The following is a 25,136-nucleotide window of genomic DNA, read 5'->3' on the forward strand; positions in this document are numbered from 1 at the left end:
TAAATATGTTAATTTAAATAAAATAAAATGCTTTGAAACGTGGGCTATACTACCCACATTGCAAATGCTCAGTAGCCATATATGATGGTGTCCACTGACTGGGCAACACTGGTACAGAACATCGCTGTCCTTGCAGAAAGTTCTCTGAGTCAGTGCTGCCCTAGACCTTTGCCCATACCACAGACTGCAGCTACTTGTACCTTAGAGTGAGGTGTAGATGTTTGGGCCCTAGGGTGGCTGTGTCCATCTTTGGAGAATGAAAGGATGGGTTAAATTCCATATGGATAAAGCAGTGTGAGAAACCCTTCAGGCAAAGCATGTCTGCGTAGAATAAGAGCTTGAGACAGGTGAGGAGGAAGGGAGGTTAGAGGACATAATTACGGAACAGCTGAATCATTGGGTGTCTTGAATCTTGACTTGACCTGAGCCTTACTAGGACACAGGATCCCCAAAGGGAAGTTCTTCAGAGAAATTTTCACCCTATGGACAACTGATCCCAACAACAGATACCGCTGAGAGAATCAGAGCAGCTCTAATCTCCAGGCACTCAGTGGGGAAAGGGTTAGGCATGCCGGACACATGTTTGGAAGAGAAAGTTGTTATGTAGCCAGGCAGTGGGGATCATTCAGGCTTTCTTGACATGGGAGTGGGGTAACCAGTGCATCTGACAGTCGGCTCCTTAGGAATGGGTCTGTGCAGGCAAAGTCAGCTGATGCTGTGAGGATCAGGCTTGAGTATTAGTAAGAAAGTGTCTGTGATACAAAAAGAAAGCTTGGTTTTATTTTTCTTGCCAGCCCTGCTGTCTAGGGAGAATTTCTTCCCCTTGTAAATGGAGAAAGGAAGAAATCAGAGGTGGCTAGCAGAAAGAGTGTAATGTTACCTGCTGCCTGTGAAGGGAATCACGCTTCTTTTCTGTACTTATTTCCAGGTGCGGCTGCAGGGGATGACACCGAAGATGCAAGCACTGAGTTCACTGACAGTATTGAGGAGGAGGCCGCACGCAATAGCCACCAGCAAGTAAGTCAGTGTCAGGGTCTGGGGTTTCCAGGGTGGATGACGCACAGCCCTCCTGAGGTCTCATGGTCTCCTGCAGCCCTTGTGGACCTAGAGTGAGAAGATATCTTTTTATATAAACCTCTTCTCAGATGTCTTCCTGTTCTTGAGCTTCGCAGCTGCCTTTCCAACCCATACCTTCACCCCATTTTTCTCTCCAATCCACCCTTTGGTTTGTATTATGTCTATTTCTTTATTGCTTCCTGCCTTATCCTACCCACCTTTGCCCCTATTTATTCTCTGTAGCTATAGCTTCAGAAGAGATTTTATGTGCAAGACAGTGGACACATTCCCTTTGGGCTTTTTGTAACTGAAATGCTCCATAGAAGACAGAGAGTCATCGAAGGGCTGCTCGGGGAGGTGGCAGGGCAGAGAACCTGCTTGGGGAGAAACTCCGAGGACTGGAATGCTTCCAAAGCAAGGATCTTTCTCAGTGAAATCTCAGTATACAAAGAGAACCTTATGCAACCTGACAAACCACTGAGGTCATGGTGACTCAGTCATCAGCAGATGGTACTTCAACAGCAATCCCCTGTCAAACCTCAGAGCTTGGTACCCAAGGCTGAAACATCGTTTCCACCTACCATCAGCGAAGATGTAACCAGCATGTTACAAGAGTGGATATTCTGGACCTCAGAGATTAAGTCACCGATAGTGATCCCACAGCACTCATTGGAACTCCTATAATGTCTCCACTTCGTCTGTGCCATTTAGCAATCTTGTCTCCTAGATGGGCTGTGCCTATGATTCTTAAGGAGAAAGTGAATCATTGGTAGATATCCTGCACAAGCAGCTGGACTTTCCAGTGATAGCTTTCTTGGTGCTATTAGGAAAACTCTTCAAAAAAAGAAAATGAGGCTTTCTCAAGAAATGAGGCTTTCTGGGTTTATCTGTATGTCTTCTGCATAGGAAAAAGAGGAGATGTCGAATTAACCAATAAGAAGAGCCCAAGTGAATGTCCTCAGATCTTTTGGGATTTGGCACTTGGGGACCTGAGTAGTTGTCTAGGATACATCACATTCTCAGCAGTTTCTTTACCTTACAGTAGGATCACCTTCTTGTTGCTATAGCTGTACCTGACCTTCCCTTCTCCCTTGAGTGCTTGCATGAGCTCCACTCCTCCTTTTGCTTCAACAGCTTCTCCTGAGTCCTCCTTACCCATGGTTGTGACTTTACTTATGTACACCTCTGTCCCTCCAGACAGATCCCTCTGCCCTCAGTCTCTGATTTCATTGAGGATCTTGGGTGAGGGAGAGGGGCCTGCAGGATGAACAAATGTCTACTCTAAGAGAGCTAGATTTGGAGGTTGGCTGGTCACTGATGGTTATAATGACTGTGGGACAGTTAACTTAGAATAAATGAACAGGAGACACAGATATGAAGACAGTCAGATTCTGATTGATAGGATCTGAAGTACTCCTGGTATTGCAAGACATTTGCTCTAATTCTTCATTGTAGGCAAACTGATTTGTAGAGTGCTTCTTCTTCAGCCTTCTTCCCTGTACCCTGGCATGGAGAACCTGACCAGCCCCCATTTTGAGAAGGTCAGCCCACCTTGGAATGAACTTTTTACATTAGGGGATTTGTATTTCCCTCACAATACTTGCCACATTACTTGGCATAGGAGATGCTTAGTGTAATTATCAGTTAAAATGCCTTTGAATCAGGTCTTCACTCATGATAGACAAAGTATATGCCTGCTGGATGGAAGAATCGCTTGGGGAAGCACCATTTTTCTTTTAATCACCTTTCCTTGAAGATACATCTTCAGCTTTGGGCAGGAGGAATCTTGGTGTATGAAGTCATTGCAAATTTACTTCATCTTTTCTGGAGTTTGAGGCTGTGACTCTCCTGCTACCAATTAAATAAAGGTTACTTTGCCATAACTGTTTTTGTGTCCAGATTTTCAAAATTTGTTTGCTTATTTCCAGGAAAATGGTCCCTTAAGATAGATTTTGAGCTTCTCCTTGTTGTGTCCTTGGAAGGTTAAACTTTTGCTTGACACCAAGCTCCCTTCCTACTCCAAGTGTTTGTATACTTTCCCTAATAGACACTCCAACTTATCTTTCTTCCAAGGTGAGAATCACTTTTTAGCCAATACAAGTTGCTTCCTCCTTATTTTTTGGACTCAGCCACCTCAGGAAGCCTCAAGTCTGGCCATGATAATAATTTTCCCTAGATTATCTCACCCAAAATTCTATTCTCAAGCAGATGTAAGATCTATAAGTACGTATGAAATGCTGTGAAATAAACTAGACTGATCAACCATTGAATTTTTTATTTGAACTTTTGTAATAGAGAAAAAGTTAATCAAGAATAAAGATTTAAGCCCAGATAGTGCAGACCTATAGTCGCAGCTACTCAGGAGGCTGAGGTAAGAGAATCTCTTGAGCCCAGGAGTTCAGGGCCAGCCTGGGCAACATAATGAGACCCCACCTTTTAAAGAAAAAAAAAAAAACAAAATTCAAATACAAAGAACAGACGTTAGTAAACAAAGTGTGATAAACTTTTAAAAAGCTATTTAAAACAATTAGTTATTTTTGATTGACAAATCATAATTGTATACATTTATGAGATATGATATGGTTATACACACACACACACACACACACACACACACACAATATGGAATGATTAAACCAAGGTAATTAACATATTCATCGCCTACCTATCATTTTTGATGGTGAAACGTTGGAAATTCACTCTTATTTTGAAATATGCATTATTGTTGACTAGAATTACCTTGCTATGCAATATATCTTCACACCTGTTCTTTCTGTAGATACCTTTGATCAACAACTCCCTCTACTCTCCCTCCCCATTCTACCAGCCTCTAGTGACCACCATTCTACTTACTGCTTCTACGAGTTCCACTTTATTAGATTCCACACATAGGTGGGATTGTATGGCATTTGTCTTTCTATGCCTGGCTTATTTCACTAAGCATAATGTCCTTCAAAGTCATTCATGTCACAAATGACAGGACCTATCCCCTGACACTCTAAGGTTAAATAGTATTCCATTGTGTATCATCTGCCACCTTTTCTTTACCCATTCATCTACTGAAGGACCTGGGTTGGTTCTATATCTTGGCTATTATGAACAATGCTGCAATGAACATGAGAGTGCAGATATAGCTTTAACATATTCATTTCAGTTCCCTTGGATACATACGCAGGAATGGGATTACTGGATCATAGGGTAGATTCAATTTTTAGTTTTTTGAGGAAACTCCATACTGTTTTCCACAGCAGCTGTACTAATTTACATACCTGTCCACAATGTGTTCTCTGCATTATCTCTAACACTTATCACTCACCTTTTTGATAAAAGCCATTCTATCAGGTATGAGGTGATATCTTATTATGGTTTTAATTTGCATTTCCCTGATGGTTAGCGATGCTGAGCATTTGAGAAAAGCTAATTTTTAATGTCTTAATGATGACAACTGACTTAACATTGTGATAGATATGAAGCAGTAGGGTAAAAACGAATGCCATTCAAACAGGCTATCAGATTTGCAGATAGGCCTTTGTGGGGTCAGTGGAAACCCAGTGCACAAAAACCTGAATTATATGGAAGCAATATCACAAGTGAGTTAGAAAACGTGAAAAAAATAACCAGTATGAGAGCTATAATTAAAAATACACCTAATGGAGTCACACCATCACTACAAATACTGGAAGCCCTGGGGTTTCATTTCGGGGAAAGAAATATTTGCTTTTCATACATGATGAAAACTAATGAAAAGGCTAGATCCTGAGTTACTTCTCAGGCATTTACATTTAAAACTTTAACTTAGTCAAATAAAGTCCACTTTGAGATGGAAATAGGAAAACACAAATTAGCCTGGGTAAATATCAGATCCCTAGGCGATCTGATTTTCTCACTTTAAAGTGGGAAATTAGATCAGATGTACCTTCAGGTTTTTCTGGTGTTAACATTCATGGTTCAAATTTTTTTCTTTTTCAAGAAAATAGGTATATTGAAACAATAGAACAAGCTAACATATACCCAGAAGGCACTTTAAAAATTGGTAAACTTCATTAAAGTTAGACATTATTTTTAAGCTGAAGGAACCCTTAAGGCTTAGAAAAGAATAATGCTGTGCCCACATTCAAGACTAATGGCAAAGTGCATTTTAGTTAAGTTAGTTGGAAAGAGTTTATATAGAATGATAACATCTCATAGTGTAAATGAGGGGTGGGATCATAAGCTTTCAGAAGTTATTTCATTTGCTACCCCTTCCTTTATTTTGTCACAAATGCTAGGGGACACATATTGGAGATGGCCACCAGCCTGATGAAGCCTCGCAGCAGAGGCTTAGAGGCAGACATTTCCAGGAGCCTGCCAAATCTCAGGCTCACAAAGCCCAAGTAAGACTGGGTGCCTGGGAATTGAGTGGCTTTGTGGAAGAATCTTTCTTCTTTGACATGGGTGCACATCTCTTCATAACCTCAACTGCTATGCTACTGAACACCATTACACATGTATACTGTGAATCAACGCTACCACAATCCTGTGACCTAGATTTGAACATGCTTTGTTATGGGTGGGGAGTAGCAAAAGTCAGAGGCTTTGTGCCAACCCAAGCAGCTCTGTCAATCATTGATCCATGTTAGCTGCTCTGGGTCCTGCTCTGTTCAATGTATTGGTGACCTGAATGGAGATATAAAACATATAATTAATTCTTCAAATCATCCCCCATCAGGGGCCACTACATGATTTGTGGATATGCACATCAAATATTTGGATGACTTGGGTTATTGGGGAATGATTCAGTAGAGCCAGAATAAATTTGTAAGTGACAATTACAAGTCACAATATTTATAGTGATAAAAGAAAACAACATGACCCAGAAACAGCTGTGGGGAAGGGCTGGAATATTCAGAGGTCAAAATTGACCTGAAGTTAAGTCAAAGCTCCAAATGCTGCCACTGAGACTAAAAAGAAGCCAATGTGACATTGGGACATATTAAGATTAATACTGGACAGACAGGCAGGAACTCCTTGTACTAAAGTAATCAGTCATATGTTAAGTAAATCATCATACTCAGATTTTGATTTCTATACTTTTTAAAACATGAGAAAAGACCAAAGATAAGCCTGAAGGGAACAATAACAAAGTCTAAAAGTTAACAAATTCTCATTTGAGGAAAAACCATACGATCTGCTTTAATTAAAATATTGATGAATAACTTCAAGAGTATCCTCAAGAAGTAGAAGGGTGCTGGGTAATTGTTCCTGCCTCTGTTTCTTCCACATGCTTAGATTTGTAGAGAGTTTGTCTGGCAGCATTGGCACAAAGATAATAACCAAAAAGTGAGGTTGGCTGCTTGGCAACCTCCACCTCTCAGTAGCTCTAGTGTGATTCTTCTGCCAATCAAATAAGTTGATGTTGCCTTCGCTGTAGCTCCACCTTGTTCTAATTCTGTGACTATGTCTGCTGACTGTTTCCCCAGTGCCCTGAGTCTTCCCTCTCAGTTGTCCTTGAGAGAGTCAGAGTTACAGGCAGGGCCTCAGGCTTTGCACCCTGATATCTTAAGCCATCATCTCTGCCATCCAGCACTCAAGTATTGTGGAGCTGACGGAGCTTCTTGACTTGTGAGAAAACTCTCAGGACTCGGCCTCCTCAGGAAGTGAATAATCACCACATTCACACCTTCCAGTCCTGTTTAAACCTTGTCTGTTTGCATTTGTCTTTAATTTCTTATGTGCTTTTCACCCACACGGTCTCTGGATTCTCCTCTTCTCCATGGGGAAATTCCTCCTGCTCATTTGGTGTGTCCTTCCCACCCAAACCAGTTCCCAGGGCTCTTATGCCTGACTAAGGAGGTTCTGGGTAGGAGTTCATTTTAGATCTGCTTTTTTTTTTTTTCTCCTCATTGAAAGCTGCCTTTGCAATCTCATGTTTCTCTTGGGTCCTCTTTAGTACCCTAACTTCTTCAAACCATGATTTTCTTTCAGCTTGTCAAGGTGGCTTTGGAAAAAAGTCTGGCAACTGTGGAGACCCAGAACCCATCTTTTTCCCCTCCTTCCCCAATGGGAGGGGACAGTAACAGGTGTCTTCAGGAAGAAATGCTCCACCTGAGAGCTGAGCTCCACCAGCACTTAGAAGAGAAGAGGAAAACTGAGGAGGAACTGAAGGAGCTAAAGGCTCAAATTGAGGAAGCAGGATTCTCCTCTGTGTCTCACATCAGGTAGGACATTCTTCCCAGAGAAGGGGAGCTTGCAGGTCATGAGGCATCATAGCCAAGGGCCTTGCCTTGCTGCGACCAAGACATTCATGCTGCCAAGGGGCTACTTGGTCCATATCCCAGGCTCCATGCATTAATATTTCTACAAATTCTTTAGATAGAAGTAAGTAATATTGGCTAATGGTAATCACCTTTTATTATTCAAATAAATCTGGTCTTAATTCAATATAACAATGCCTACTATTATTGTGCATCTGTCAATCATACATATGACAGTCATGGTGGAAACCTCCTTGTTACATGATTGGTATTGGTCTTTTTAACTGACTGAAACATATAAGGAATCCCTGCTACCTAATATGTTTCACTTCTGTATACAGAACCAGAAGAGTCCACAGAGGAGGAGGATTTCTATAGAGGCCCCTCCCTCTCCTCTCAGCTCTTGCTCAGAAGTCTTTGAATAATAGAATATCAATTTTAATAATCTCTGCTGTTTTAGTAATTTTACAAAAGTAGCAGATAGCTCATTCATTGGTTAGGTTGGCCACTCTGTCTTTGATGGCTTTTTGTGAAAAGATAGTTGCAGCACATGCTGGTACTGTAGGGCTGACCCATTAACTCATGCACTCCCAGGACCATGATCATCCCTGCTTGTCTAAAGCATAGCTGCACAACTTCTAAATCATGCCCTGTTGTTTCCCTGCACATTGCATGCCACTTAAACTCCCCTGGATAATGTTAGCACTTTGAAGAGGACCTTGGCATCCAGCCTCATGCCCTTGTTTCATAGTTAAGGAAACTCAGGCCTCTAAAGTTTCAAGTGACTTGCTCAAGATTGCATAATAGTCTGTGGCTCCCAATTTCTAACATCTAAACCTTGCTTCTATACCATATACTTTGTCAAACAATTTTTTAAAAATTCTTGTGATTATTCTAGGTGCTGGTTCTTTTGCTTTGAATTATCATAACTTTTTCCTTAAGTTCTACTTAAAGCGTATAATTTTAGTTAAATTTTTGTATGTATAAACTTGATTGAGTTGTTATGGGTGAGAACAGTACATCTCTTTTGAGTCTCTAGTTGAACCTGCAATCAAACCATCTGTAGATAGCCCCGTGGATTATTTTCCTTTGTCCTCAGAGTTCCTAACCTGAAACTGGTTTGTTCAACCCTCCACCCAACCTACAGAATCACTGATACTGTAAGTTGGGTGGAGGTTAGAATCTTACATGTTGTTCTCCTTTTTAGAAGGTTTTGTTGAGTTTTTCTTCTATTTGTTTGTAATTTTAAAACATCAGAGTTTTCTTTAAAATATGAAGTTAGAACATAATATTAAATATTCTTTTCCACATACACGTGTGCCCCTATTATCCCCATTCCACATCTCCGTTTTGGTAAAATACCTATCCCCGTTTTCTGTATTGAGAAACTGTCTCATAGATTGTCTGTCTGTGTCCTATGTCCTGAAGTATTTTCCTCCCAGAAACACACCAGACAATCTCTGCCCTAGTTTCCAAGACTCTTGGATTCTGAGAAATTCAATCTAGGTGCATAGCCCACTGCTGACCCCTCAGGTTGTGAATTACCCATTTCCTGCACATACTCTAGCTCAGGGCTTCTCAGTTTAGCATGCTTCAGAATCACCTGTGGAACTTAAATCAAATGTGGATTCATAGGCCTTAGCTCTACAGCTTTTTTAACAAGCACCTTGTGGGATTCTGCTGTTGGTTTCTCAGGTCTGCAGCTAGTACAGCAGAGATTGAATGACTTCCCTGCTGCAGACCTTGATCTAACCATACCATATATGCCATTTCATTTAAGCATCTGCTAACTCCACTAGGTAAGCGTTATCATCCTTATTTTATATAAAAGTAAACTGAGGCTCAAAGAAGTTAAGTGAATAGACTTGTTAAAGCCATCTTTGCTTCCACTCAACCCAAGTACGAGTTTGTTTTTGTGGAAAGAGTAGATCTGGAATGGCTTGGTGAAAATTGTTTTGGTCAATTTTATTTCTTCAACAAATATGAATGATTTATGTGACAGGCACTTGTGTAGGCACTGGGGATACAGAGTGAATAGGACAGCCACAGTCCCTCCTCTCAAGAAGGGACATAAAGCAAATAATTAACTAAGTACATTTTGATTGTATTAATAGTTCTGATTAGTGTTATTTATTTCTTCTCTGTTCTTAAGTCCCAATGGTTTAAAACTGACTGATGATAAATAATAGATCTGTAGAATTAATAACAATTAATTTGTTACACAACAGGTCTTATTTTTTTTTTTAACAGAGTAAGTACTCTTGTTTATTCCAGAGGCTCCTAAAAATTAGAACATATGAGGCTGTGTCGCACAAATAAAGAAAACTAGGCTGCATGTCTTGAGTCCAAGATTTCTAGTGATGGTGCTGCCACCAAGTAGCTGTGGAAGTTTGGGCAAGTCTGCTACTCTTCCTGAGCCTTGGCTTTCTTGTATATAAAATTAGGGAGCTGTTGTAGGTCTCAGGTTGCTTTATGCCCTGGGGTATGTCTGAGTCTATCATGGGCTGAGATGTGGGTTAGAGGTACTGTTAGGAACTATTGTCAGGACCAGAGACAACCTTCAATTATGTGTGTTTCCTGCAGGAACACCATGCTGAGCCTTTGCCTTGAGAATGCAGAGCTGAAAGAGCAGATGGGAGAAGCAATGTCTGATGGATGGGAGATCGAGGAAGACAAGGAGAAAGGCGAGGTGTTGGTGGAGACTGTGGCAGCCAAAGAGGGTCTGAGAGAGAGTAGCCTTCAGGCTGAGTTCAGAAAGCTCCAGGGAAAACTGAAGAATGCCCACAATATCATCAGCCTCCTCAAAGAGCAGCTCGTGCTGAGTAGCAAGGAAGGGAATAGTAAACTTACCCCAGAGGTTCTTGTGCATCTGACCAGCACGATCGACAGAATAAACACAGAACTGGTTGGTTCTCCAGGGAAACACCAACACCAAGAGGAGGGGACTGTGACTGTGAAGCCTTGCTCCAGACCCCAGAGCCTTGACCTGGGGGCTGCCTTCACAGTGGATGCCCACCAAGTAAGTGTGGGCTTAGATGGAATGAAAAACAATTGGAGAATGGCTCAAGATGACAGTTTTTACCTTAAAAAGTTCTTCTGTGAATCAGGAGGTACCAAGAGAAGGATCTCTTTGCACTACAAACAATACTAATAATATTCTGCCCACATTCATCCTTTAGAAAGGCTTTTGCAATATACACATTTCTTGAGTACTTCATTTTTCAGGTAACACACTAGACATTGGCATCAGGCAATAAAACCAATGGCTGCCCTTGAGATACTGAATATGGTAAAGAAAGATGGTATGAAAACAGATCATTTTAATAGGGTGTGGTAACTGCTGTACATAGGGATGCATCAGGTTAGGAGGCAGCCCAGACAAGCGGTGTGTAATGACATCTCTTCCTTATCACTGCCATTTTTTTGTCACAGCTCATCACAGCTGTCTATTCCTGGGCCTCCGATGGGTTATTGGGATCCTCTTTAGGGAAGGAGCTTTGCTGAAGATTCAGTAAAATGGAGAATACGGGGGATTCTGAGAGAATCAATGGGAGAAGTGCGAGGGGAGATGAGTGGAGGGTTCCACCCCTTCTCTTTTTGACCACCGAGAAGACATTTTCCGAGAGCTCCTCTGTATACTGGATTGGCGCTGTGCTATGTGCTGTAGGTACAGAGATGAATTGTACTTATCCCAGTGCTCCAGGAGCTCTATTTGGAAAGCAAGTTGCTGCCAAATGGCATGAGAAGTGCTGTGACAGACATGAGTAAAGTCCACAGGATTCATAAGGGGCAGTGGTTTTCACTGCATGGGGGTGACCTCAGGCTGTCCTGATCCCTGTATTGGCCCCTTTCACAGTTGGATAACCAGTCCCAACCTCGTGACCCTCAGCCTCAGTCAACGTTTAGCCTACCAGGGTCCACCCAGCACCTGCGCTCCCAGTTGTCACAATGCAAACAACGCTATCAAGATCTCCAGGAGAAGCTGCTGCTGTCAGAAGCCACTGTCTTTGCTCAGGCTAATGAGCTGGAGAAATACAGAGTCATACTTAGTAAGTAACTATGACTTACTAGTAAAGAAAACTAGCCTGTGTGTCTTATAAGTTCTGTATGCGCTATACCTACATAACGTGTGGTTATGGAGCACATGAAGTGTGGCTAGTGCAACTCGGACATTTTGCTTTATTTAATTTTAGTTAATTTACTATAAAGTGGTCATATGAGGCTAGTCACTAACTTATTGGACAGTACAGGTCTAGGTGTCTTGGGACTCTAAATTAGTTCAGCTCCATTCAATATGTACTGAACCCCTGCAGATAAAGCACTTGGCAGCTTCAATGGGGCTTCTAGAGATGATAGTATATAATCCCCAACCTACAGATATCTGGTCGCAACTAAGCCTAGTTTATCTGAAGGGGAGATTATCAATGGCAAATGCAGGCTCATCCTGGTGTAAAGAAGTTCTACTTCCTGGAGCTGGTGCTCTCTTCTCCCACTGGTTCAAAGAAGCTTCTCTCCCACTGCAGATCTGGCCTGCCTGCCCCAGAAGGTTAGGGTATGTGCCATCGAGGCTGAGGGTAGATGTGGGAAATCCTGACATTCTGCAACACCTGCTGTCTCTTCCCAAGCAGGTGAATCCTCAGTGAAGCAGGACAGCAAGCAGGTCCAGGTGGACCTCCAGGACCTGGGCTATGAGACTTGTGGCCGAAGCGAGAATGAGGCTGAACGGGAGGAAACCACCAGTCCCGGTAAGAGCACAGGGTATGGAGTTGATCTTCCCTCCCTGGAGTCAGCTGTCACATTTGGGTGCTGTTGGCCAGTTCCTCACCTGACAAGCAGTGGGAAGAGGAGGTTAACAGGAGAACTCTTACCCAAAATGAGGCGAAGTGTAAATTTGGATTTCTACAATTAGTTTTTGGCATACTACTAGTAATAATAAGAATATAAAGTTCTATCCAATTGACTATTATAGAAATACTAAGGCCTACTTAGAGACCAGATGAGGTTTTGCAAACGTGTGTACCATAAGTTAAAAATAATGTTGTTTTGCATTATAAAAGGACCACAGCTATAGGGCCACCTACCACACTGGAAACCAGAAGAGAAGAAAAAGACAATCTCTCCCATTCTTGAGGCAGTGTAGTGTGGCAGTTAAGAGAAAATACCTTGGGGCCAGACTGGTTGATTCAAATCTCAATTTGTAAACTTTCTTATGCCCCAGTTTCTTCATATGTTAAAATAGTAATAAAGGAACTACCTACCCCATCAGGTACTTATGTCAATTTAATGAGTAAATTCTTATAAAACACTTCAGAACAGTCCCTGGCATCTGGTAAAATGCCATGGATTAGTTCTCATTCTGACTACCACTTCTCTAGTGCACCAGTGTTAAGATGCTGATATATTTATTCAAAGTCTTATTTTCATATGCTTGTTTTTCACACAGTTGTAACCCAACAAACTTTTCAATTATAGTGAAATTTAGAGAGCACTAAACTTTCAGCACGCAGGAATAGCTCATCCTGTATTCTTGTGGCCATCCTAAATAGATAAGGCCATGTTAATGTCTTAAGAAACATCAGTGTGTGGAGTGAACACAGGACATTAAAGGATTTGAATCCTGGTTCTGCCCTTGCTAGTCTGAGTGATCTAGAACAAGCTGGTTTACCTCTCTTTAAGTTTTGGTTTCCCCAGTTGGTAAAATAGAAAGTGATGATACCTAACTTGTAGGGCTGTTGGGAGAATTAGAAATATTGTATTTGAATGCCTAGTACAGTGTCAGGGTTGAATAAAGTACTGCTTCAACCTTTTCTCTGGTAATTATTGTCCTCATGACCAAACCTGCCTCCCTTCAAAGGCAGTGGCCACAACAGCACGTCCAACTTTTATTTAGGAAGACATCTTTGTGTTTTTTCAGAGTGTGAAGAACACAACAGCCTCAAGGAAATGGCCCCAATGGAGGGGCTGTGCTCTGAGCAGGGGCGCCGGGGCTCAACACGGGCTAGTTCCTCTGAGAAGAAGCCCTTGGAGAACCAGCTAGGGAAGCAGGAAGAGTTCCGGGTGTATGGAAAGTCAGAAGACATCTGTGTCCTACGAAAGGACATCAAAGACCTGAAGGCCCAGCTGCAGAATGCCAACAAGATCATTCAAAACCTCAAGAGCCGGGTCCGGTCTCTCTCAGTTACAAGTGATTATTCATCTAGTCTGGAAAGACCCCGGAAGCTGAAGGCTGTTGGCACCCTGGAGGGGTCTTCACCTCATAGTGTCACTGATGAGGATGAGGGGTGGCTGTCTGATGGCACTGGGGCTTTCTACTCTCCAGGGCTTCAGGCCACAAAGGATCTGGAGAGTCTCATCCAGAGAGTATCCCAGCTGGAAGCCCAGCTCCCAAAAAATGGACTAGAAGGGAGGCTGGCTGAGGAGCTGAGATCAGCCTCGTGGCCTGGGTAAGGAGTGCACTGGTTGGGCCCTTCCTTGATTGAAAATGTGTGAGTTTGTGCTTGGTGTAGGGTGGCTCAGGCAGTTGAAAGAAAGAACATGTCTGGGTAGTCACAGGGACACTGATTTAAATGGTAGAGATAGGTCTGAGGAAAAGCCAGGTAAGCAACCAGGAGGGCATGGGATAATGACCCAGTGTCTGGGAGATACCGGGTCTCAGGGATTTCCTCTCAGGGGTATATTAGTAAACTAACAGTATATATGCTATAGTATAGTAGTAAGACTGGAATCAGACTGCCTAGCTCTGATGCTTACTGCCTATGCAACCTTCTTAACCTTTCCCCAAGCCTTTGTCCTTACCTGTGGAATGAGGATGATAACAGAACCCATCTCAAAGGTGGTTATTAGGTTTAAATGAATGAATACAAGTGCTGGCCAGGCATGGTGGCTCATGCCTGTAATCCCAGCACTTTGGGAGGCCAAAGTGGGTGGAACGCCTGAGGTCAGGAGTTCGAGACCAGCCTACCCAATATGGTGAAACCCTGTCTCTACTAAAATTACAAAAATTAGCTGGACATGGTGGTGCACGCCTATAATCCCAGCTACTTGGGAGGCTGAGGCAGGAGAATCGCTTGAACCTGGGAGGTGGAGGTTGCAGTGAGCTGAGATAGCACCACTGATATCCAGCCTGGGCAACAGAGTGAGACTCTGTCTCAAAAAAAAAAAAAAAAAAAAAAGAATTAATACAAGTGCTTAGAATAGTGCCTAGCATATATTAAGCTCTCAATGGTATTTTTCATAGTTATAAGTGTTATTGATACTTTATGTTGAAAACAGACATTCATCTTGGTATGAATTCTGGTTATCTGTTGCTAAGTGATACCACTCTAAAACTTAGTGACTTCAAATAATCCTTTATTATGCTTCATAGTTTTGTGGGTTGACTGGGCTCACCTGGGTGGCTCTGACTTAGGGTTTCTTGTTTCGGGTCCCATCAGTTGATGGTATGAGAGTTTATATGATGGCCATATCATTGCAAAATACAGTCAGCCATAGTATTATAACATAGAAGAAATTCAGGCATCAGGTGGTATTTAAAACAGAAGATATGAAAGGTCCTATCTAGACTTAGGATGAAGTGATTCTAGTTATTTACTGAGTAACTGCTGTGAATCTACGTGATACTGGTGCTGTGGGGGATACAAAATACAGAACCATCTGTATTCTCACAGACCTGATGATTTATCTAGGGTCATATAATTAACATATATATAACAGTTGAAGGACAGTGGCATACTAAATTTTTTGATGCAATACTTTATTGGGGTAGAATTTACTCTTAAATACCTCCTATGGCTTATATGCCAGAATTCAGCTTGGGAGAGCTCCTCAGAGATGTTCTCATGGAATTCTCCACAGAACCCCCATAAGCTACCACACACTCCTTCCACACTTACTCTTTCCTCTTCTGTCCTGCATTAGGAAATATGACTCCCTGATTCAGGATCAGGCCCGGGAACTGTCTTACCTACGGCAAAAAATACGAGAAGGGAGAGGTATTTGTTATCTTCTCACCCAGCATGCAAAAGATACAGTAAAATCTTTTGAGGATCTCCTAAGGAGCAATGACATTGACTACTACTTGGGACAGAGCTTCCGGGAGCAACTCGCCCAGGGAAGCCAACTGACAGAGAGGCTCACCAGCAGACTCAGCACCAGTAAGTTGGCCACAGGACTTTGGAATCCTCTCAGTCACCCTCACAGTTCCAGACACCTGGTGGCCACCGCACCTCTACTGCAACTTTTTAACCCAGGATCCTGTTTGTATTTCATTTCCTGGGGCTAATACAGAAGCAAGACTGCTCAGTGGGAAACATGGAGAGGAACACACAGGGCTGGAGGTGCCATAGTTACAACTGTACAAACTTCACCACTCATGGAATGTGACCTCTGGGGCAGGGGGCAGCATCTATCTGGTGCTAAGAGGGAGTAGGGGACAAGAGATGGAAGGGCCTTGTTATAGAAGGAAGAGCCCTGAACTAAGAATTGCAAGACCCAAGCTCTAACCTGGATTCTGCCACCAACTTGCTTTGGGCAAATGCCTTATCCTGGTGGTGTCTTCATTTGTGGCATGGTAATTGGTAATGTACATGCATGTACTCTGCTCATGGATAAAGCACCATCCTCTTTTGGACACGGTTTAGGCTCTGGCTGCAGTAGTTCAAGGGCTTCATTGTTTATTCTTGGGGTCCTTTACTCAGAGAGAATTTCCAGAGAATACGGAAGGGAGCATAGTAGGATCAGACTTGAGAGCCACCCAGCCTATCTTCTGGTGGCAGGTGCAGAGGTGGGGCAGGGCTTATCATCTCCTCAGAGACCAGTGCAGATTCTGCGTGAAAGCTGTGGTGGACATGTGCATCTGGGAGCTAGTCTGCAGCAGGACATGGAGGCTCGAGTGACCACAGGGCAGCCAGGCAAGGGCCTCATGATGCATGGAACAAAAGACATTGTAAATGTTTTACCCTGATTTCGGGCAGAGGAAGTCATGAAGGTGACCATCGGGTCAGGGACAGTTGGGTGCTTCTCTAAAGACACAACCTGAGGCCTCCCAGAATAACTATTCTGGGTGCACACGTGAAACGATTGCTGCTCTGTCTCCAGATAGGCCCCTGTATTTGTAATGCATGAAATGGGACTGGCCTAATTTCTTATTGTTTCTTTCTAAATTTGGTTTGCAGAGGATCATAAAAGTGAGAAAGATCAAGCTGGACTGGAGCCATTGGCCCTCAGGTAATTCAGAAGAGAATCTGGGAAAGAGATTGGGACTGAGGCCCAAGAGGTCAAGGCTGGCAGCAGCTCCACAAATCAAGGGGAATAAAGGAAAGGGCTGAGTGTAATGAACTCATGCCTTCATTGAACACTTCACTGTTGTTTTTAACTAAATTCTTTCTTCTCTTTTGGTTTAATTGCATTGGCACATTAATTCTCCATGTTTAGTAACCTAGAAACAGTCTGAACTAAAAGTGAACTAACTAGAGTTCAAGACTCTTCAGCTCCCCTAAGGATCCTGGTTTCCTGTGGTGTGTTTAATAAGTAGAAAGAGCTTTTTCCAAAGTTGGCCTACCCCAAGTTGGGTTGACAGCTAGTTTAATAGTCACCCAATTGGCCCGGGGAAGAAAGGAGTCAAATAACAGTACCTGGTGAGAGAGGCCGAGATGTTGTAGACCACTGGGAGGCTGCAGCGCCTCGGGAACCGTATGTCAGTAAGTTGCTTCATATAATCATCAATGAAATTTGGACTCACAGTCAGTTGTAGCCACTAGTTTGGTTTCTTTGTGTCACGCGTGTGTTTCAGACCACACAGATGCTTCTGAAAATATCTGTAGTGAAGGATGTGGTGTTCCGTTTTTTGTTTTTATTTCTAATCTGTCATAGAAGCGTATGTGGTCTGAATTCAGTGAGCCACATTACTTCACTTATCACGCTCTTGGATGTTGGGACAATGGTTTGCTCTGTGTTTCTCAATGCTTGCTTTCAATTTTTATGCTTGTCTTGTTGGCGATGGTGACAAACAGTTCTCAGGCTGCAGCTGTTCCAGGGATCATACTTTAAGCAGCAGTGCCTTAAAAGGAGGACTAGACTCTGACTAGACTAGGCTATGTCTTTGCTTGTCCCCAGCATGTGATGTGGCCAGAACACTGGGTAGCTCCTGCCTCTCCATCTTCACCCCGCCTATGCTTCATGCCTAAGCAGAGGTGGGTTATTTCCATTATTCTCTGGAGGCATGGTCCCCTTGGCCCACTTGGCTTTTCCCATGAGCCATAGTCAGGACAGGTTGGTTCTGGTGACCTTGGTTTTACGTGTTGCCCCCCTTCTCCCCACCAGGCTCAGGAAAGAGCTGCAGGAAAAGGAGAAAGTGATTGAAGTCCTTCAGGCCAAGCTGGATGCTCGGTCGCTCACACCCTCCAGCAGCCATGCCTTGTCCGACTCCCACCGCTCTCCCAGCAGCACCTCTTTTCTGTCTGATGAACTGGAAGCTTGCTCTGACATGGACGTAGCCAGCGAGTACACACCCTATGAAGAGAAGAAAGCTTCTCCCAGTCACTCAGGTAGCCTCCACTTGCTGGGTGGTACTGTCTTTGTCTAGGCTGAGTGCAGACCTCAGGAAACAGGCCTTGTAGCTCCACCATGGTATGTATCAGGCTCAACATGGCTATGGGGCCAAGTACCAAGCACAGGCACCAGTGGCTCAGGATCTTTGCTTTCTCCTGACTGTACAAGTTACCTTTGTCACCCTGGCCTCCATGGGCCTGTACATGCTGTTGGGCACAAGATGAGCCATTGTGTGGGGAGAGTGAGAAGGGCATGGCAGATTTTTCTTCCTCGGTGAATCTGTCAGAAAACCTCCTTCATCTCTCCTACAGTGATCTTGCTATTTATTCCAATTATCTCATCCCTCTTACAATGATCTTGTTATTTATTCCTGAGCAGTGTTCCCTAAGTCAACGTGGATGTCCACAGATGCTGCTAGTCTTGCCTGTTATTTGTGGAGTTGCCATTTTCATGGTTTCAGAGCTCAGAGCACTACTATCACCCCTCAGGTGGTTTGCCTCACTAAAGGAGCTGTCTGCAAGCAAGAAAATGAATAGTGTTAACAGTGCTTGTGCTTGGTTCTTTCCCTGAAAGCAAGACTCTAGCCCTGGTACCCCTGGTTAGATAGAAGGCCAGGATTCCAGTTCTCTGTAGAACATCAAACATTTTCCTTCATTCATGGGTTTTATAGATTCCATCCATCATTCGAGTCATTCTGCTGTGTTGTCTTCTAAACCATCATCAACCAGTGCATCTCAGGGGGTTAAGGCCGAATCCAGCAGCCACCCCATCAGCTTGCCAGCTCCCCAGAATCCCCCCAAGGAGGCCAACCAGGCCCATTCAGGTATGCAACAGTCAATGGGGCAGAAGCTTCATCTTCTCTTTCTCTGCTGCCTGTTTAACTTTTCTTCAAGGACAAAAGTTTGGACTGGTAGGGGCCTACATGCATCAAATCCTAGAATCAAGAGACCATCCTCATTCGCCAATTGTGTCTGATTTAAGAAAATATTTTAGAAAATAAGTAAGCTACATCAGGTTTTGATCAGCATACTAGTTTTAACTAGTAGTTGGCTAATCATTTAAAATAAACATTTTTATTGGTTTATTCTCATTTTACCCTGGGGAGCAGAGAGGCAAAATGTTTCTCCCAGGATTACAACAGCCATAGGATGATAAGAAATTCACATCTACTCATCCACTGTGTGTGTTACCCATTAAATCTGCATGGTGAGCCTCTGCAAGAGGTAGTGCTACTTATTTTATATCCAAGGATGCTGAAACATCCTCAGACAAGGTTCTGTTCATAGTACGTTACCATTAATGGATGTATGAATGGATTGGCAGTCCTTGATATGTACATAGAGCATATCTTGGGGGCAATTAAAGGGGTGCATTGCATTTACAATCCCAGCTTAGTTGCCAGAGGGTACACTGCTCATTCACAGCCCTGTACCAGAGATGGCAAGGAAAAGGCAAACCTTGTCTTCACCTTCTACCTCCCACCAGAGTTGGCTGGCTGCCTTCAGTGTGGTTTATTGTGAGGTTTGACTTGGGTAGAGGTGCTCCCAGAAGGCACAGTGCTTTCTTCCGCAGCCCTCATTTCCCTGAAGGCAATTCAACCAAAATCTTAAGGAAGAGGAAGTGTTCCAATGCTTCTGGAGCCTGCTTTCAAAATTTTTAGGCCAGAGTGGGAAGCAGCTAGACCAGAATCATGAGGAAAAGCTGTGCTCCCAGAATTGTGGATATCTGCTTAAATGTTTTGCATTCAAACAGAGCAGAAGATGAAGAACAGAGGATTTAAAAATGAGAATGCCTCCTCAAAGGATGCCTTGGCTGTGTTACTTGGCAATTTGGGTGTATTTGCAGTATTGATCTGAAATGGTGTCAGCACCGTGGGACAAGGGATGTGTTTTAGGATGTAATCATTGTCTTCTACATTAGACATTCCCTACAGGTCAGCTCCTGTTTCTACTCCCCATTGGCTACCTGCCCTTTAATTGCTTTTAAGGAAGAGGAAACAATTTTCTTTTTTTATTCTTAGATCCAAAATTTTTTAAAAGTTTATTTTATTGCATTTTAGGTTTTGGGGTACATGTGGAGAACATGGAAGATTGTTGCATAGGTACACACGTGGCAGCGTGATTTGCTGCCTTCTTCCCCATCACCTATATCTGACATTTCTCCCCATGCTATCTCTCCCCAACTCCCCACCCCCCACCGTCCCTCCCCTATTTCCCCACAACAGACCCCAGTGTGTAGTGCTCTCCTCCCTGTGTCCATGCGTTCTCATTTCTCAACACCCACCTATGAGTGAGAACATGCGGTGTTTGATCTTCTGCGGAAGAGGAAACAATTTTAAACATTGAAACTTGCCAGGGTTTCTAAAAACCTATCTGTAGATGGGCTGCCTAAAGATCACCAGGGAAGACTTGTTTTAATACAAATTTCCTGTTCCAAGAATTTATAATTCTCTAAATCTACATTAAGGCCTAGAGAGAGTCAAGAAGGCCTAAAGAATCTGCATGTATTAAAAGTTTTTCCTATGTGATTTAAATGTCCAGAAGGGTTTGCCAGCCATTTCATCTAAGCCATCTTACCAAGGCATCTGTTTTTAATTTGGTGAATGAACACGTTGATTTGGAATTCTCAAGTTTGTTTCCATGGGAGTCCTGAACTGCATGCACTAGTAATGAAAATTTCCCCACGGCCTTCGTCCACTTTTCTCCTACTCAGGATGGGATCTGAAGCTGTCAGAGAGGAGTTCTAGGTAGAGAAAGAGTCTTGTCCCAGGGCCAAGGACTGACACATGCTGGGAGCAGAGCCCCAGTGGCCTGTGGGAGCATTCAGGCTCTTTGACTTGTCTATGCCCAGGGTTGCTGTGGTGGGGCTCAATAATGCCACCTTACCTATTTTAGCCAATTGCTTTCAAGATAAACATAGAGGATGTGTGTAGCATAACCCTGGCAGGGTAGCAGTGGGAAGGTCAGCCAGGCCAGCCTCTCTGGTCACCCTTGGCTGTCTCATCCTGTACCACGCTAGGTGATAGCCACTCCACAGAGTGACGTCTGGTCAGGGAATGGTTTTACCTTCTCAATCTTTTACCCATTCTTTTCTCTCATTTTCTCTCGATGATGTGTCTCTTTTCTCCCCAACTTTCTGTTTCTAGGCTTTCATTTTCACTCCATACCCAAACTGGCTAGCCTTCCTCAGGCACCATTGCCCTCAGCTCCATCCAGCTTCCTGCCTTTCAGTTCCGCTGGCCCTCCCCTCCTTGGCTGCTGTGAGACACCGGTGGTCTCCTTGGCTGAGGCTCAGCAGGAGCTGCAGATGCTGCAGAAGCAGTTGGGAGAAAGTGAGCACCTCTGCTGCATTTGTGTGCTTGCAAGTGGCAGCCCCACACTGTGTTGCTCTGCATGGCTCGGGCTGGATGGCAGAGTTTAGAAAAACAACACGGGTACACGTTATACAGGGAAGACTGAGGGAAGGCTCTGCTTGCTTATTTTTTGGAAATGTATTTACTGTTATTTCTCTGGGGTGTGTGTCTCATCAGTTAACAGGTAGATATGTTCACAAGGCTCTTGACCTGGTGCTCTCACACTGTAGACGGTGTTGGATACCACCAAGTATGCTGAATCCCAGACAGACTGCTCATTGGTAGGGGATGGGAAAGAGATGTTATGCTTTGCCTATGCAAGGTGAAGTGGCCAAGGAAAAGATGGCCACATTCAGTGAGCTCCTTTTCGTGGCTATGATATTTTTCTGCCATGAAAAGCTGTTAATCGAGTTCAGTTCCTGGCATCATCAGGTTGGAACTAAAAGGGTAGTGGTAGAGGGACTCAGAAGAGGAAATGATGAGCCCCTTTTCCTATTGCACAGAGCTCATCTCTGCCCCGGGACAGGTGACACGTAGGCAGCTAGACCCACAGCACCAGCTAGGGCATCTGACTGTGAATCCCATGGTCTGACTCCCAAGGATAATTGATGTTATGTAGTTATGTAGACTGTGGACATTTTTTAGAAAACACCTTGATGTGTTAGTAGGCTGGTTGCTCATCCTAAGTTTAGTGTGTTGGTGATCACTGATAGCTTAGAAAAAAATGGGAAAGAAACCTTCACGTGAATTTGCTCTCTCATAGCACCTTAAGCACAACAATGAGAAGGCAGTTTGAATGAACTTAAACTCATTTGTCAGGCACTTTCTGTGCCTGTAAAGAAGCATAGGTGATCCAGAGACTGATAGGGTCACCATGCCAGCAATTTACAGTGATGTAAGACAACACCTAAGAATTTGCATCCCCCTCCCTGCAGCCCCAAATGTCATGTGGACCAGCCTATTTCTATTATTATTATTATTATTATTTTGAGACAAGGTATGACTTTGTCACCCAGGCTAGAGTGCAGTGGCATGATCTTGGCTCACTGCAGCCTTGACCTCCTGGGCTCAAGAGACCTTCCTACCTCAGCCCCCCAAGGAGCTGGGACTACAGGCATGTGTCACCTTGCCTGGTGAATTTTTGTATTTTTTGTAGAAACGAGGTTTCGCCATGTTGCCAAGACCGGTCTAGAGCTCCTCAACTCAAGTGACCTCGGTTTGCAAAAGTGCTGGGATTACAGGCATGAGCCACCGCACCCAGCCTAGCCTATTTCTTTTGTCAATCCAGGAAATGGATACTTTGTCTAGTGCAGGGAATGCTAAGGCTCAGGGAAATGAAATTACTTGTTCAAGGTCACTAGAAAGTGGGAGAGATGGGCTTGAATCAGGTCTTCTACTCCAGGCTTCACATTTCTGTTATACCTTTTCTACTTAGGATGGCTTTGTCACCATCCTGCTTAGATTATGGGGCTGAGCTCAGCTAATCAAACTCTGGGGACCCCTTGCAACAGTCTTCCCTTCTCTTTAGAGACCAGTAGGAGGTGCTGGTGTTTCTGACCTAAAACTTGTTACTTTAGCAGTTCTGGCACCAACAATTGATGGGCAACAAATGTGTCCCATGACAAATGGCAAGAGTATTTTCTAGCTTCCATTTTTCCCCCTTGCCTCCTTTTCCTTTATCTTTCCACATTTGTCCACTTGTCTTTGCCAAAGGGAAGGATGGAAGGAGAGGACTGTCCATGAAAAAGGGTCTGTTTTGGGTTAAATTGGAATCACATCAAGCCTGAGCCCACTGGCTGGAGTTCGAATGGTCCCAACCTAGATGAGGAAGATTGTAGTGTTTTCTCCACCTGGAGTCATGGTCCTCTCCAAGGACTTATCCAAGCTCACTGTTTGCTTTGAGCCAGTTTTCCATGTGGACAGTGGTTCCTGGCGGCTTCTCAGGTCCCTGGGGTTGAAATATTGTGCAAGAGTCTGGATGGTGTCTTCGCATGGTTTAGAGCATGTGCTGTGTGTTGTGTGGCCAAGGGACTGGAACATGAGAATACTGATCCTGGTTACTGATAGACTTACAACCTCACATGGCCTTGGCTGAGAAGTGAGCTGTCCACAACCACTGGTCTCCCCTTTTGCGTTGTGTTGGGATGGGGTTGAAGGCAGTTTGAAAGAGGTAGGAAATCATGTATTGCCTCCCTTCTAAAATTTAGGTGCTTAAAATTTTTTATCCTCTTCCTCAACTAACTGATTCTAATGAACATCTAGTATTTCACAAATTGGAGAAGAGACTCATGACAAGACCTTTCAAACTTCTGCCTGTTAGAATCACCTATAATGAATTTAAAGCATCAATTTTTCAAGATGGATTAAGGCAAAATCTCTGAAATCCAGGAATCAGTATATTTTTCCATATTCTCAGGTGATTCCACTATGTAGCCAAATTCGAGAAGCAGTTACAAATGGGGATAAAAACTGGCAAGCGGCAATTACACTAACCCCTCCCAGGAGTTTGGCTTGCTTGGAGGAAACAAGGACTTCACTCCTGTTGCTTAGGAGGAGCTACCTATCTGTTCTCCTGCCCATGTTCATAATCCCTGAAAGAAAGCAGATTCTGAATTTTCTCCTAAACTGTGTCTGTGCCCACCTCTTTCCCCATCTCCCCCATGCCAGGCTTCTTTTTACAGAGGAGCGGAGATGACAGGACTCAAGTCAAAGGCCTGTGATTTCAAAGCATCTATGAAAGTATCAGCCTGTGAAATGACAGGCCCTGCCTGCCTCTGTGCAGTAGTATTCAATGATTCCGTAGAAAGGAGTGATGCCAGCTACTCCGGAGGCTGAGGCAGGAGAATTGCTTGAACCCAGGAGGCAGAGATTGCAGTGAGCCAAGATCACACCACTGCACTACATTCTGGGTGGCAGTGCGAGGCTCTGTCTCAAAAAAAAAAAAAAAGGAAAGAAAGAAAGAAAAAGAAAGAAAATGAATTTTGCAGCTTCTTGAGTTATGCTGGATGTGATCCAAATAAATACTTGCCTTACATAGACCCTTCCCCAGACTCAACAAAGAGCTCTTCAGTCTGGAGGAATTAGGGCCACCATATCAAGCTCAATTTCATGTCCCCTTTTTCTTCTGAAAAACGCCAAGGTGGAATGGACATAATGACTGGTTAGTTTCAGGGGAAGGCACGTACATGTAGACAAACAAATGTTTGCATTCACAGGTAAGCCCAATCCTGCATGCCATTGCACTCATGACTTCTAACTGTGGGAGTGAGTCCTACTTTTGGAACTTTCCTTGGAGTCTGTCATGAGAAATTATAGTAGGACCCAGGAGCAGGGCCACGGAGCTTTTCCATTGTGTATACTGGTGACTTTAAGATACTTTATCCTCTACCTCTTGTGTCTCCTGCTAGGAAATACAAAGGGTGAGTGTTACAACTTGTAGCTTATGAGCCTTCGTCTAATTGGGACACCACAGTGAACTGGGGTATCTAACATTCCGCATATCCCCTTTTAGACTCTATTCTTAGCAATCACACACTTCCTTGCCCTTCCTTCCCTTCTGACGCCCCATTCGTGTCTTACTCGTGTTTCTTTCTGCCCAGGTGTCAGCAGAGGCAGCTCTTCCCACTACCTCAACTCTGCCCAGCCTCACTCTCCTCCAAGGGGCACCATAGAACTGGGAAGAATCCTGGAGCCTGGGTACCTGGGCAGCAGTGGCCAGTGGGACATAATGAGGCCTCAGAAAGGGAGTGTATCAGGGGACCTATCCTCAGGCTCCTCTGTGTACCAGCTTAACTCCAAACCCACAGGTAAAGCACAAAGCTGAGACAGCAGCCTTTGAAAAGAAGACTCATTCAGAGTCTACTCTTCTCCTACCCAGGCAAGACTTTTTCATTCCTCCTCCAGTCCCTTGCTCACAGGCTGACTATAAAATGAAAGCGCTGTATCAG

At 43.7% G+C, this 25,136-nt stretch overlaps 1 protein-coding gene across 14 annotated transcripts in view; it reads left to right on the top strand.

Annotated features, from left to right (window-relative positions):
• Positions 1 to 25,136, top strand: part of PDE4DIP (phosphodiesterase 4D interacting protein) — a 232,141-nt gene that overhangs the window by 190,912 nt on the left and 16,093 nt on the right. For 10 of the 14 annotated variants that reach the window (XR_004260208.1, XM_032249574.1, XM_032249576.1 and 7 more), the window contains 12 exons: positions 929 to 1,017; positions 7,021 to 7,253; positions 9,873 to 10,308; positions 11,146 to 11,338; positions 11,915 to 12,034; positions 13,204 to 13,732; positions 15,207 to 15,442; positions 16,463 to 16,514; positions 17,610 to 17,833; positions 18,508 to 18,660; positions 20,983 to 21,168; positions 24,789 to 24,995. Coding sequence is in view for 13 of the 14 variants with exons in the window: in XM_032249574.1 (XP_032105465.1) it covers positions 929 to 1,017; positions 7,021 to 7,253; positions 9,873 to 10,308; positions 11,146 to 11,338; positions 11,915 to 12,034; positions 13,204 to 13,732; positions 15,207 to 15,442; positions 16,463 to 16,514; positions 17,610 to 17,833; positions 18,508 to 18,660; positions 20,983 to 21,168; positions 24,789 to 24,995 (2,658 nt within the window). In the remaining variant the exon portion in view is untranslated. Of the gene's footprint in view, positions 1 to 928; positions 1,018 to 1,299; positions 2,938 to 7,020; positions 7,254 to 9,872; positions 10,309 to 11,145; positions 11,339 to 11,914; positions 12,035 to 13,203; positions 13,733 to 15,206; positions 15,443 to 16,462; positions 16,515 to 17,609; positions 17,834 to 18,507; positions 18,661 to 20,982; positions 21,169 to 24,788; positions 24,996 to 25,136 lie in introns of those variants that run through there. The other 4 variants (XM_032249575.1, XM_032249572.1, XM_032249571.1 and 1 more) reach the window with 2 other exon arrangements.

The sequence above is a fragment of the Sapajus apella genome, unplaced genomic scaffold (assembly GCF_009761245.1).
Source record: "Sapajus apella isolate SASKATOON/1434 unplaced genomic scaffold, GSC_monkey_1.0 scaffold69, whole genome shotgun sequence".
NCBI lineage: Eukaryota > Metazoa > Chordata > Mammalia > Primates > Cebidae > Sapajus > Sapajus apella.